The sequence below is a fragment of the Juglans microcarpa x Juglans regia genome, chromosome 5S, assembly GCF_004785595.1.
Source record: "Juglans microcarpa x Juglans regia isolate MS1-56 chromosome 5S, Jm3101_v1.0, whole genome shotgun sequence".
Lineage (NCBI taxonomy): Eukaryota > Viridiplantae > Streptophyta > Magnoliopsida > Fagales > Juglandaceae > Juglans > Juglans microcarpa x Juglans regia.
In genome coordinates this window covers 1,274,626-1,288,503 of record NC_054603.1, presented here as the reverse complement: position 1 = coordinate 1,288,503, position 13,878 = coordinate 1,274,626, and the positions used below count along the sequence as shown (strand labels likewise).

Below are 13,878 nucleotides of genomic sequence, written 5' to 3'. Positions count from 1 at the left end.
GATTCCTATCATTAATCATTTGGTAATAATTAGGATTATAATAAAAACTCTTTACAAGATCAGGATTAAGGATTATAATAACAAATCATTAATCATTTGTTCACTATTTTTTTAAAAAAATATATATGAAACGGTACTAGAGAAACACCGAAAACAACCCAAAGAACATAAAACCATATCTCCAAGCCCAACTAATGAAGATACATATGATTAGAGATCATACTAAACTCAATTATTATATAATGATCTACGAATATTAGGGTACATGCATGACAAATAGCGCTAGCTAGCTGCCCTTTGGACCGGATGGGCGATCGCTTTTTCCTTCCAAAAGTAAAGGTAATATTTAAGATTTGAGTAGTACTGGTTAAGATTAATGGAAAGACGTTAATGTAGAGTATTAATTAGGTGTCATTTTATCGTTTAAATGGGTATATATACATATACATATATATATATATATATAATGAAGAACAAAAAATATGAAGAACCACAAATCCAGACATAGTAGTATCATTTAAAACTTTGGTGGCCGTAACCCTGATCAGCCTCTCAGTCAATAATGATGTCAAGGACATGAATATGTGTAGAGGGCTGCAATTTCATATATAACCGACATTGCAGCAGTTGTGCATGCAGTACTACATATATATAAAGACTTCCGCTCCTTAAATATTCCATAATTTGATTTGGAAATTAATGTATCACAAAGTTCTCATTTATATGCTAGCTGCAAGATATTTAAACTGCACGATCGAAGATATATAAACTTCCTAATTAATATTTAAAAATACCCTAATTAAATTAATTTCTTGTGTTACCTCATTAATTATTATACTTTTTAGTTAGTTAGATTAGTATTATTTTCTCACGAGGCAAGCTAGCTAATTAAGTATTTTTTCGAAAAAAAACTTAACTGCATTTGTGAGACATGTGTCTATTCATAATTGGTTATATATATGTTATGATAATGAATGTCATGTACGTAATAATTTTCATTAATGAATTAACAAAATGCCGACAAATGGACAATTTTGATAGGTAGATATCACTCAATAATCCTTATGAAATTTGTTTTGTTTCCCATATAGCAGTTTATAAAATAATCAAATCACATTATCCACCATAATAAATTTTCGTAAATTTTATGTTTTCATGATCATTTTATTCTTCTAATTTCTTCTTCTATCTAGCTCTGTCACACGGGTATTTTTTTGGGTGTTTTAATTTTGTGGCCCATTTTAGGTTAGTGCAGATCCTAATATTCTAGCTGAGCGTGCCTTTGCATGGAAAGGAGAGCTAGATGCCACCGCTCGATCGGGACCTACCCCACATCTTGGTCTCCAAACAAAATTGAAATGAAATGATAAAAACTATAAAATAACCTAATATAAACAAATCGGAACATTTTTTTCCGAACACTACAAACGAGAGATCCTTTCGTTCCTCGAATCATCATCGACTTTAACATGTTGATACAACGACCCATAACTTCAAAAAAAGAAAAAAGAAAAAAGAAAAACCCATGTTCAATAGCTAATATACTTTCAGTCCCACTGTCTTCAATTAACTATAGTTGTTCAACCAAAAGATCGAAAAAGAATTGATTGATAAATAATGAAAAAGAGAAAAGAGAATGATCTAGGAATAATAGAGGCCCTATAAACTATATATAAGCCAGCACTCAAACAAGAAGACATTTTTCGGAGCTTAATTCCAAGAATATTGCAAGAAATTAGCATCCCGCATTAGTTAACAAATTATGACAGGATCATGCATGGCGCGCGCGCTGCATGTAAATCATGTTGCAATTAATTTCCATTGTCATGAAACCAAGCAGATTATGTGTGTGTGTGTGTGTGTGTGTGTATATATATATATATATATATATATATATATATATATATATATATTTGCAAGTTCTATAATAGTAGGTCCCAAACAGTTCCTCGTACAGAAACTAAAATAATCCAAAACTCGTCGCAATTGTTAATTCTAATTACTGGGTAAGCAATTCTAGGTGAGTCCCTCCCCGCCAGTCAAAAAGCTTCTTCTATCTTTGTTGTCCTAAAAAGACATATAGATTAAAGGGCACCAGATAATTTGAACACAAAAGCACTCACCAATGCTAGGAGGAGGAGGAGGAGCCTCTGAATGAAAGGGATCAGGAATAGATATGTACAATGTACCTAGCTAGTTACTACTTCACCGATAGCTTTTAACTTTGGCTATTATATAAAGGATATCTAATGGCAAAAGCCATCTCGATCTCATTGTTAATTGCTAAGTCCGCGTAATCTCAAGATTATGAGATTTGTGTCAAAATCACCACCAGGTCCTTTACTTTGTTTTCACGTGAACACAGTACTATATTAACCACCCTTAACCCCAAGAAAATGAGAGGGTTAATACATTCCTATTATCTATTTGCTACTTTTTTTATATTTGATTTTTTTTTAATTTTTTTATTTTACTTAATAGTTAAGGAATTAAGTGACTATTAATAAAATTATATATTTTTTTTAATTTTTTCTTAATAATTAAGGATGTTAAAAAAATACTTAAAATAAAATAATAAAAAAATAAATACACTAAAAATAGTAAAAGGATAGTAACTCTATCACTACCCTTAACCCCAATAGAAGGCGTTATCTACAGTACACTTTCTTGTACATAAATTTATTAGATGTTTTAACCTATAATATGAAATACGCGGCACTCTCATCTGATTATAAATGTTATCTTACTAATATTTTCTGCATAAACACTATTTTTTTAATGAAATGGCATCTTATGATAAGATAGGCCGTATTTCGAAATTATCTAAAAACTTTTTTTGATACTTAAATGCTAATTAGGTTATCAGATTATCTAATAGGAATTAAATGTATGGACATTCAAGACATTTAATTAAAAAAAAAAAAAAGGGGATACTTGTCATTCTAATTACGTAGACGCGATATTAATATTGTTACAGATTAAATGTAAACGAAATATAATAGTAACATTATACTATTATTATATCTCTATCCCTTTTGCTTAAAGTTAAGCTAGCACTATCTCATAAAGCGACATTAAAAGTAAAATATGGCATTATCTACTCAAAAGCGTCGCTCATTTTATGCTTTTAAGCTTCAAATAAGCATCTTTGGCCTGTTCGTGGCCATGTGGCTCAAGGCAATATTCAAGAGATGGACCAAATCTCTCAGAGAGAGAGAGAGAGAGAGTAGTTAATAGTATAATAGTAGTGTGGAAGCCGGCCAGACTTGAGAGCTTTTAAAGGTTATAATAGAGGAAAAAGTAGCTCCAATTTTGACATGATAGCCTTGTTAATGTAAAGGTGATGCAACTACGTACCAGTACCACACTCCTTTTCCTAAAAAGTGTTCATTATTTTTATGCTTCTAGTTTCGTAGCTCGGTTCTCAACGGTAAATTGCAACGGGTGTAAAAGTAAAACACTCCGTGCCATCAAAAACCACAGGATCGGCTTTCTTAACAGTCAAAGTTGCTTTGGCTTCAGCTATCTATTTTTACTAGAATGGTGAAAAGAAGCCACAATCAGAGCTAGGCTCGTTGTTAGTACCCTCCATGGTAGAGCACTGTACATAAATAATAAGATTTATTATATTTCATATACGATTTTCTTCCATTCATCGAAACATAAAAAATGGCTTCCTATCCAAAGAGGTCTGTTTATGAAACCTTCGCAGTACCCTTGGGATAAATATCAAGGTTGGAACTTTGATTTATGAGATGATCCCAATATGACCCCTATACCAGCACAGGGTATGAATAATATAAACAAACTAAGCTAAAGAATGTTCTGATGCCATGGGAGATGAAAGACTCAACTTACGTCTGGTTGCCAAGCCATTTCACTTCGTGTCCACTGTCATCAGGGCAAGAAACACACTAATTGAAGAGATTAACAAACAATAGCCAAAAACTCGCCTCCAAGTAAGAGATGGGCACCACTAATTTTAGCCTCCCTCAAAAAGGAAAGGATTATTTACACGTTCTTTTATCTTTTTGCTGGGAAAATAGTTGCATACGTTTCCAAAATAAGTACATATATACAAAACTGACATTGACTGCCGCGTGCTTCAAAATGATATACTAAATAATGAAGTGTCCCTATTGCACCACCAGTGCATTTTATGATCTATTAATTATGAACACCACCATTGTGAAATCCACCCTGACTATGCTCTAATACACTAAAAATACAACAATTCAAAAACAAAAACAAAATTAGTATGTCTAACCTCAAACATCTCGCATTAGAGCTTCACTCATCTTGATTATCTGATAAATTTCCAAGAAAATCATCCTGGAGAAGTGGAGCAAGCATTCTTTCAACAAAGGATCTCTGTTTACCAGTTTCCTCAAGTATCAACAACCGTGCCGTCTCACAAGCTTTTGCGTTTGGGAAACCAAGGGTCCATCTCCCATCTGCAACATGATTGGACATCTTCAAGCGGTTGCCTCTGGCCTTACTTGTATCAAATCTTGGGTCGAACTCTCTTATCTGGAGATGCAACCAGGAGGGATGGTCCTTGTCTATCTTTGGCTGTATTACAAACAGGAGTCTTATCATATAAAACATTATAGTAGTAATGAGTTTGGAGCAACCCGAGATCTTTGGATGAATTCCAATCATTTGAACTTTTTTCTCAATAAATAATTGATTAAATTAGTAGAAAACATGCAGCAAAAAGTTATAAATTGTTTACATCTTTGCCATTACTACATTTTCACTTCTCACTAGCCTTGAGGAATTATTCTATTCACAAACCGGTGTGAGAATATACCATCCATATTATTGATGTGGCACGATTTGACTTGCAAAATTTAAATATCTAAATTTTTCTTACAAATCAAATCCTACCACATCAGCAGTATGAAATTTATGTCCTACACACTAGCTTATGAATAGAGTTTTTCTTAAATTTAATCAAGTGATCAGACAATCGTCAACCTATTATTGTATGTTGACCCACTTATGCCAGTATCAGTACAGTGTACTTACACTCAAACCAGCCAATGGAGCAATAGCAATGACAACTCCTCTTTGACTACGGAAGGGATGTTTCTCTGTGAGAAGCAATTTTCCAGTTATTCCCCTTGCTGCTGGTACCAGGTATACATCCCTGATTCCTGCATTGGAAAATGCTATACTGCAAGGGATTCCAGATCCTGCAAAAGTCATATAAAAGTTAGAGAATAAAGAAATATAATCTTCTAAATTAATTTGAATGATAATGTACCTAGAGAAACATCTGATAATGTACCTAGAGAAACATCGGAACCAAAGCTTGCAGATGAAATATCGGAAGTGTGACTTCTTCCAGAATCGGCAGTTGGACCAGTTGTTGTATTCAGTGTAGGTTTTTCAGGCAAATCTCCTTTGAAAATAAAAGCCTTGAGCTGAAGATGGAGAATGAATACCTGAAATATAATTATTATGAGATCTCTACGCCCCACCTAACTGAAACGAGGAATTAACGGTTTCATAGAGTATAACAACAGAAAATGGACTCTTGAAAAATATAAACTTGGGTTGACAGGAAAACTAGAAAGGAACTCTCAAGACAGCAGAGGATGTAGCTAGCCAGATTTAATACAAGATATTACAACAAATAAAGTTCCGCAAAATGGAATTTTAATTAGAGTTAATTATAAAGACCTTCACAGCTTCTACCATCCTTTGCAAAGCAGAAAGAGTAGCAGCATCCCCTGTAATATGTAAACAGTATTTATTTATTCTCCAAGAAAGAGCAAAGTGTTGTAAGACGGAATAATTCCATCCAATTAGAAAAAATTAGTTTTTTCATCAAGATGAAAAAGTATATACCGTCAGTCTTTTCTCGGCATACAGCAAGCTCTAATGCAAAGAAGGGATCTTTAAATTGGGATGATTCCTCAAGAGCTGTATGGAACATTAATATAGAGGAACTCAGTTCCATAGAAATTGCTTATCCAATAAAAACATTTCGACTTCTTTCTCACTATGGTGAATTCTGGCTATACCAAGCAAAAGGGTTTGCTACCACAATTTCATAAAGGGGCCACACTTGTTCTCCCTCTCAAGAGTTCATGCACCACAACTTTGTAAGGGGATTTTCAACCCTGACCATAAAACAGAAATAAATTCACACGTACCAGTTCTACAGTTTGACCATTCACTTTGGAACGTATCCGGAATACGATCAAACCAGCATCCATCAAGTTCTTTCCGAAGGCGTTCACGAGACTGCTCATATGAAGTCTGTCAATGGCAACTAGAAAATATATAACTTTAGAAAGTTTAAGATAAATAACTGGTGTGATTAAATGACGTGTATCATTATAAAGGAATGTGGCAGAGTTCTCAGTTTCTTTCAACACATGACTTAACACTTAACTCCCACAATTTGACAGCAGAAGACGGGGATCAGTCATATCTTTCATTGCTAAATCCCACGATGTTTTAATGTGAATTACTTTTTTAGTGTTTAAGAATACAACTGCTAAAGGAACATGGCAATCATACTAAGCAGGAAACTTCAAAAAAATTATTGAATAAAGGATGAGTTTCAGAAAATCCTGACGACTCAAACATGCAAAGCAAAAACAAATATCTCCCTCTATATGAAACTTTCTATCGAAAAAAGTACTTCTTATATCAGAACCAGGAGTACATGTATTAACAAAATGTATAACAGCACAGGTGAATTCTTACATTGAATAGTTGGAAATTAAGATCACTGAGGCTGTTCCCTTGAGAAATCAGTAGCTTCCGGAAGAACCACCCTGTGTGCCATTGTATTAGTACAGACAATGGTGGTTGGCTTGCTAAAATCTTCAACAATGCATTTAAAATCTGTATAAAATAAATAAATTAATATATAAATTCATCAGGACATTTGAAGCTATACTGAACCAGGAAACTCAGGGTGACAGTTTAAGATTCTGATTAATAGCTTCTAATTGACAAACCTTAGAAGTAATAAAAGAGAGTGGAAACAAAAATTTAAACAGTGGCACAACATTCTTGCACCCAATATATACCTGGGGCATGAATTTTACAAAGATACTTTCATCCACTCTCTGTGAAGCTGATAACTCACGAGCCTGCGTCTGAATGTACCAAAGACATATATTAGAAATTTAGAAGTATAAAAAAGTAATCATATCTTCAGTTAAAAATAAATAAAATAAAGTATATAATTTTTATTTCCATATGCATATACAATAGAGGTGGATGAGGAGGTAAACAATCTTAGTAATGTTCTTACAAAAAAGCATCCTCACTACATGCAAATTGGTCTGCAAAACATCAAAGGAAACAGAGGACAATGGCTCTAAATCATACCATAAGCACTTGATTGTCAATAAAAGATCATTGGCTAATTCTATAACCAGTTAATGTATGGACATAAAGAAACAGAGCATGGTTAGTTTAAAAATATATATTTTTCATGAGTACAGGTATCATTTACTTCCTCATGACCAAGGGAGTGGTAACAAGAACAGCGAAGTAGAAAATGAGAATGGAAGTAAATTCCATCGATGTTGATTGTAAAGAAACCTTGACTGGAGGTATATGTTTAGATGAAAATAAAACTGATCAACCCAGATGAACAATATTATGGTATTGACACTTACAGTCATATCCTGTATTCTGCCAATCATTGGAAATAGGAAATAATCAAGATCTGCACACACACACAAAAGCAAATAAACAAATGACACATTGTAAGATAAGCAAAGGAACGGTTGAAAATACTGATGCAATCTGAAGTTACAAAGTCATACCTTTACTTTCTGCTAAGATAAGTAATAAAAATAGAGATGCTAGCAGCAGACTGGGACTATTGTCCGCAAAAACATATTTAAATATTCCACCCCTGCAACAGTTGAAACTTTCATAATCACTATAAAAATACATTGTAACTCTCACACTCTTACGATAAAGAAAGGGAAAGGGGATTTAGTCAATAAAAAAATTGGGATATTTCTCAAAAAAAAATATTATTCTAACTTTGGGAAAAAAAAAAAAAAGCACTTCCAATGGATTTTCTTCCATGAAATGAGCTTATAAGGCCATGGTAACATTCAGGTTCAAGCAGCAACCCCCATACCTCAGAGACATTCATCCCACTTTGAAAATTACTTAATTTAATTTATTCTTACTACTATAATATTAATGAAACTTGATTATTCCAGGTGTATCACAAGCAAGGAAGAAAAAAAAAGAAGGAAATGGAAAAAGAGAAAAAAATAGTGAAAGGAGGCCGTTATTTTTGGACTTCATTAGAATATGAAACTGTCTACTTGGATTTAAAGGTCGATTTGTCTCAAACGCACCTTTCTATACAGATATCATTCCGAGCACCACCAACGAATTGAGAATCAGATGACACATGCTCTGCCAAATGCCCAAACATATAGTTGCTAGTATTTTCTGATCCCTCCATCTCTGGACCAGAACACACCAATTTTTCCACATCATTCAGATGATTAAGAAAAGAATTACCGTTCACATCAACTGTGTCCCCTTCAGTAGCACCACCTACACTTGAGGTCATATAAGGATATAGAATAACACCAGCCACGGCATTTATCACTCTTTTTCCACCTATAACTTGGATAAGACGAGAAATGATATACAAAGAAGTGACTTCTGATATATTCGAGCCCTGGAAAACATACAAGAAATAATAGGGTTCATTGAACGAATCATGCAGAAAAATGGTGAATTGAGAAAAAACTAAAGGCGAGAATTTCTCACGTCAATCTGCTGCCTTAACTGCAGTAGCGGAAGCAATATTGGAAAGACAAGTAAGCTGAAAAGATTTTGGGTGATAAATCTACCCAAACGATTCTCACTGACACTGAGTATGTCTTTCAAGTAGTAAAGATCATCTACAATTTTATCAGTTTCTAGAATTAGCTCATTTCTCCTTCCATGAGTGCACATTTCCCTGCACAAATTTGAAGCAAATTTTTGCCTAAGATGAATACTATTTATTACATGTACCAAAGTATAAAAAATCAAAACAACATAAATTTCTCTTGAGAATTCAAAACCATACTCTTTAGCTTGGAGAAAGGTGTCTAGATGCAAGCACTGCTTTCTTAATCTACAAACCACATCTGAGAAGTACTTTGAGACTGGAGGAGTAGTTATAAATTTAAAGACAATATCATCGCTCACTGCATAACCAAAAAGATAATATTGCAGGATACCAAAAATGTATTTTACATATTATACTTAATCAGTATTTTCTACTTGGAAAAGATTAAAAATTGATAATGGCACAGTACCATTGTATATGTTGAGGGTTAATGCACGTACAGCTGTCTGAATCATCTTTTCCTCGTAATGAGCAAATTTAAGAGCCTCACTATACAGGGGAAACGAAACTACAGCATCCTGAAATTGAAGGGAGACAAGATTCCAAAGAATGAGGAAAAGAATACATAAAGATTGAGAGGCCATCGACAAAACTCAATCAAACTAGTATAATGAAAGAAAAGGTACTTGAGACATGCATGCAAGAACCGTGGCAAACACATACAGAGCTGATTGAGGCTCATAAATACAAAATTGAGACTACTACACACTTCAGTTCTCATGAGTTAATCCAACATAGAGGCTGATACACCATGAATATACTAATCCGTCATAGTATATCAGTTCTACTTAATAAACTAATCCAAAACAGTTTCAAACCAAAGACTTCCTTTCTTTTAGACTTTAAAGTATAACTATAAGATGCTTATACTTTAAAGATAACCAAAGAATCAGGAAAAAAATAAATAAAGATTGAGAGGCCATCAATGAAACTCAACCAAACTAGTATAATGAAAGAAAAGGTACCAGAGGCATGTATGCAAGAACAGTTGTAAACGCATGCAGAGATGATTGAGGCTCATGAACACATAATTGAGACTACTATACACTCCAGTTCTCATGAGTTAAACCAACATAGAGGCTGATACATCCTGAACATACTAATCCGTCATTGTAACCAATGAATTACATTGCAGGCATCTTCGTTATAAAAGATCGCGCGTGTCAGTACAAGAAATAGTTGAAGCAACCACAACAAACAATGGACAAAATCTCACAGTTCTACTTAATAATCCAAAACAAAACAGTCTCAAACCAGACTTCCTTTCTTCTAGACATTAAAGTATGTTATGAACCTCACAGATTGTATAGACCGAATGGCAATGGAAAATAGAGAAAACTATGAACAGAGAAGGAGATGATAGAAATGCTACTGGATTCATACGCATTGGGGTATTCGAGGTCCCCAATTCCTCCAAATGAAAGTACCAAACAAGTCTAAGAGGTTTCCAGGTACAAGAAGATCCCCCACAGACTACCACCTGCCGTCTGTATACTCCATGAAAATAGAAACTAGCCAAAGCGTAAAGGGCCATGGGCCAACTAACAAAAGCACTATAACGCTACGGCCCAATGACACACTCCTGGCCAATCTATGAACACAAGGTAAAATACTAAAAAAAGTACATAACATGAGCCCCTCAGCTAGGCCCAGACACCGGACCCTAAGCTGCTAACAAAGTATAACCATCAGATGCCTTGATCTCTGTAGTTCTGTTTTATTCATCCATAACAGGCCATGTGCTAAGACAACCATTCATGCTAAAAAGTATACACCACAGCCAAGCACATAAAATGACATCAAAGCCTACAAAGCATGAGCATTAACTTACCTCTTGAACCTTCACAAGAAGGCAAAGTGTGTCTTTGTTTATCTTGCTGCTCACTGCCCTATTTTTGTTTTTTAAGTAACAAAAAAGCCAGGAAATAGTCAGAAAAGTCTTCCTCGCTTTCTAATGATAAGCAAAAAGAACATGGCAAGAAACAGGAAAATTATCAAATAGCTCAATTATTTCACTAAAATAAAGTTACAGAAAATGACAGAGGGATCCAAACCTTAAAAATGATACATAATATGGAGCCAGATCTCCACCATCAAATTCGTACTTATGTGCTATTATGTTGTTAACATAATCATTGCTAAAACAATAATCTGCATCATGCAACCATCAAATGCATCACAAAATTGTATAAGCAATGGTCACAGGACTTGCAAATGGAGACACTTGATAAAAGCAGGAAAGAAATAATAGCAGGTTCAACATAATCACGGCTTCCATATTCTCAGTCCAAAGTCAAATGCACCTCTTTAGACAAGCAAATAAGCAGAGAGAAGGAAAGGACCTAAAAACTCAAGAAGTTCGGGGTACACACAAATGGCACTCAAATCTTACAAATTGCATGTTCGCTGTCCATATTTTGAATCATTATGCTTAGATACTGTAGCAACGGTGCCTCAATCCTCGAATTCTTGCTGATCTTTAGCAAGCGAACAAATTCCGCTAAAACTTGGTATTCCATGAAACATCTGCAATTTAATTAAAAAAGTAGCTGTTACAATGTCATCAAAATACCGAGAAGGGAACCATAACCTCACAGACAATCTGTATCTTGAAAAAGCAGTTCGTACTCAAATATCATAGGATCCTGTCTATCACCATAGGTAACTATCTCCACTATAGACTGCAGTAGATCTATGACCAACTCCTGGAGGGAACAGATCAAAGAGAGGATCATTTAATAGAACAAAAAGAGTCACCTAAGATTATCATCCAAATGTCAATTGAGATACCCTGTTACGCAGATCCACAACTTTGATCGCCCGCAGTTCATTGATTACATATCTATATCCACAACAAGATCAGACAAGTTCATGGTAAAAAGTACTAAAAACGATGACGAGATGATAAATAAGTTGTTAAACTAAATAGAGGTTTAATATTCAATTAAACCGCCCAGGGACAGCTCGATAACAAGATTACGAGCGAGGTTTCAAGCATTTCCAATTGCTTGAGGATTTCTCAAAACAAATTCACGAGTCATACGAACCGCTGCACAAATGTTTGTGGAAACTCCTATCCAGCTGGTAACGACGGGTCATAGGAAACTTACTTGAAGTGCTGTAGAGAAAAACGGTCGATGGACCGCCAGAAAGAGCGCCACATGGTGACCGATCCAGGGGTCCGATAGCAAGATCTACACGCACACGGGGGACCAAAAGCCCTAGATGAAAGGAAATTGAAGACGAGGTAATAATGCGGGAACGATCATGCAGTTTGAGAGTGTATGAGGCGCGCGTGTGTTTGTGTGTGTGTTTTGGCTTTGTAAGACGGGACCGCGCGCAGGGACTTTCTTTGGTTTGGCCGTTTGGTGGTGGCTCTGCGGGTTGAATGTGGCAACTAACTTTCAACGTTTTCAAAATGGAAGGTATTTGTTTACGAAGTCGGCAACGGTTCTGGGAAAAAGGCGACGTGTTTCCAAGGCAACGCACCAACTTCACGGCGTCATATTAGTGTGTGCAGTGGGCTGAGGCCGAGTGAATTGAGGAGGAAGACTGACCTGAAATCAGCCCATCTGAGCCCGAACTATTGGGCAGATCTGTGTGCCAGTTTAGAACTGAGCCCAGCCTTGGACAAGCTTTTAAAGCAGATTGGGTTTGCGAAGGCCATTTACTAGCGAGATTTCAATGCGGACTCAATTTTCTTGATTGGATGGGAATAACTCGTACATCTTCGGAGAATGATTCGGCATCAAGGATTCAAGCGACCTAGACACTTACTCATTCTACCATTTCAAAATTCAGATTATTGTTTATTCAAAGTTCAAACTGTTTTGTTTGATCAGTTAAGGGACTCAATTTCTTTGGCCAAATTAGCGTTAGCTGTAATAAAATTGATGCGTCTCTATTTTGATAGCCATATATAAACTTGACTATAAGTTTCTTGCTGGGTGAGTTACTGATAAATAATTAATAAAAGATAAATGATATTTGTAATTTTAAGTTATGCGAGCTTCGCATACTCTATTTAAAAAAAATGAGTAAATTTAAAATTCATACAAAAAAATTATTTTTTTTTTATAATAGACTTTATTTTTTACAAATAAAGCACAATGCTTACACACACTAGTATTGTATCTAACGTTACTTATTATAAAAACATGGCATCTAAGGGAAAAGCCCCCAGCTGAGTTGAATAAATATGGTGAGCTTAGGCTTGTCAGTTGCCAGCTAAAGACAGTTGAACAAACTGGAAAGAAAAGAAAAGAGAGAGGAGGACGTCCAACTACTTCTTGTTATGTCGGTAAAGGGGGAGGGAAGGAGTACTGACATTTTGAAAAGAAAGAAGAAAAAAAGGCTATAGGTCATGACTATTTGTATCATTAACAATATTGGATAGTGGATTCGTTTCGAAGTCAATAATCATATATAAAATAAGAATAATTTATTTTACATCTTAAATTACTGATTTTTTTTTTTTTTTAGAAGTTACTGCTATCTTTTAATTTGTAGCAAAAAAACATAACCCAAAATGTAGGGTATTTTCAACGTTTAATTCGGAAAGAAAGAAAGAAATAATAATAATTAATAATAATAATAATAATATGTGGGGAGGGTGAAAATAAACCGAATATTATCGTACGTAGGAGATTATAGTTCGCAATCGAGTACAGAAGGGAAATTTCCAAAATAATAATAACTTGCATATGTATAATGAATTGCATATTGATGATCAGTACTTGGATCAAGCTGATCGGTACAGCTCCATGCTTAAATTCTTCCTTCAAGTTGAAGTAAAGTTATTGGAGTTTCATGCACATGATTCTTTTCGATCGATTTTAAGAATAAATGCATGTGTAGCAAAAAAATTCGCACGTACATGATCTAAAGATTGAACGTCGATCTTTGTTGTACGTGTACATGAAGAGATTTAATTCACGGAATATTCTCTCTTTCCAAAGCTAGGCAACGTATATACG

The 13,878-nt window shown here is 34.8% G+C and overlaps 1 protein-coding gene across 2 annotated transcripts; it reads right to left on the bottom strand.

Annotated features, from left to right (window-relative positions):
- Nucleotides 1-3,980: 3,980 nt before the first annotated feature.
- On the bottom strand, nucleotides 3,981-12,352 carry LOC121267893 (protein TRANSPARENT TESTA 9-like). Of its 2 annotated transcripts, none has more exons than XM_041171998.1 (20): nucleotides 12,013-12,352; nucleotides 11,693-11,744; nucleotides 11,531-11,607; nucleotides 11,295-11,428; nucleotides 10,957-11,053; nucleotides 10,734-10,791; nucleotides 9,312-9,420; nucleotides 9,080-9,200; nucleotides 8,776-8,968; nucleotides 8,352-8,683; nucleotides 7,800-7,891; nucleotides 7,650-7,699; nucleotides 7,053-7,121; nucleotides 6,724-6,864; nucleotides 6,165-6,270; nucleotides 5,857-5,931; nucleotides 5,689-5,738; nucleotides 5,294-5,450; nucleotides 5,032-5,198; nucleotides 3,981-4,572 (listed from the first exon to the last, which is right to left on the bottom strand). In XM_041171998.1, the coding sequence occupies exons 1-20, from the start codon at nucleotides 12,063-12,065 to the stop codon at nucleotides 4,291-4,293; spliced, it is 2,415 nt and encodes an 804-aa protein (XP_041027932.1). In that variant the 5' UTR covers nucleotides 12,066-12,352; the 3' UTR covers nucleotides 3,981-4,290. The 2 variants fall into 2 exon arrangements, with proteins under 2 accessions (XP_041027932.1, XP_041027933.1); XM_041171999.1 differs by having other exon boundaries at nucleotides 6,165-6,255.
- Nucleotides 12,353-13,878: the final 1,526 nt, after the last annotated feature.

Coding starts and splice junctions, on each gene's coding strand:
- LOC121267893 (XM_041171998.1), bottom strand. CDS start 12,065: ATGTGGCGCTCTTTCTGGCGGTCCATCGACCGTTTTTCTCTACAGCAC. Junction 9,201..9,311: donor AACCCTCAACATATACAATG/GTACTGTGCCAT, acceptor TTGGTTATGCAG/TGAGCGATGATATTGTCTTT. Junction 4,573..5,031: donor CTCCATTGGCTGGTTTGAGT/GTAAGTACACTG, acceptor TTTGTAATACAG/CCAAAGATAGACAAGGACCA.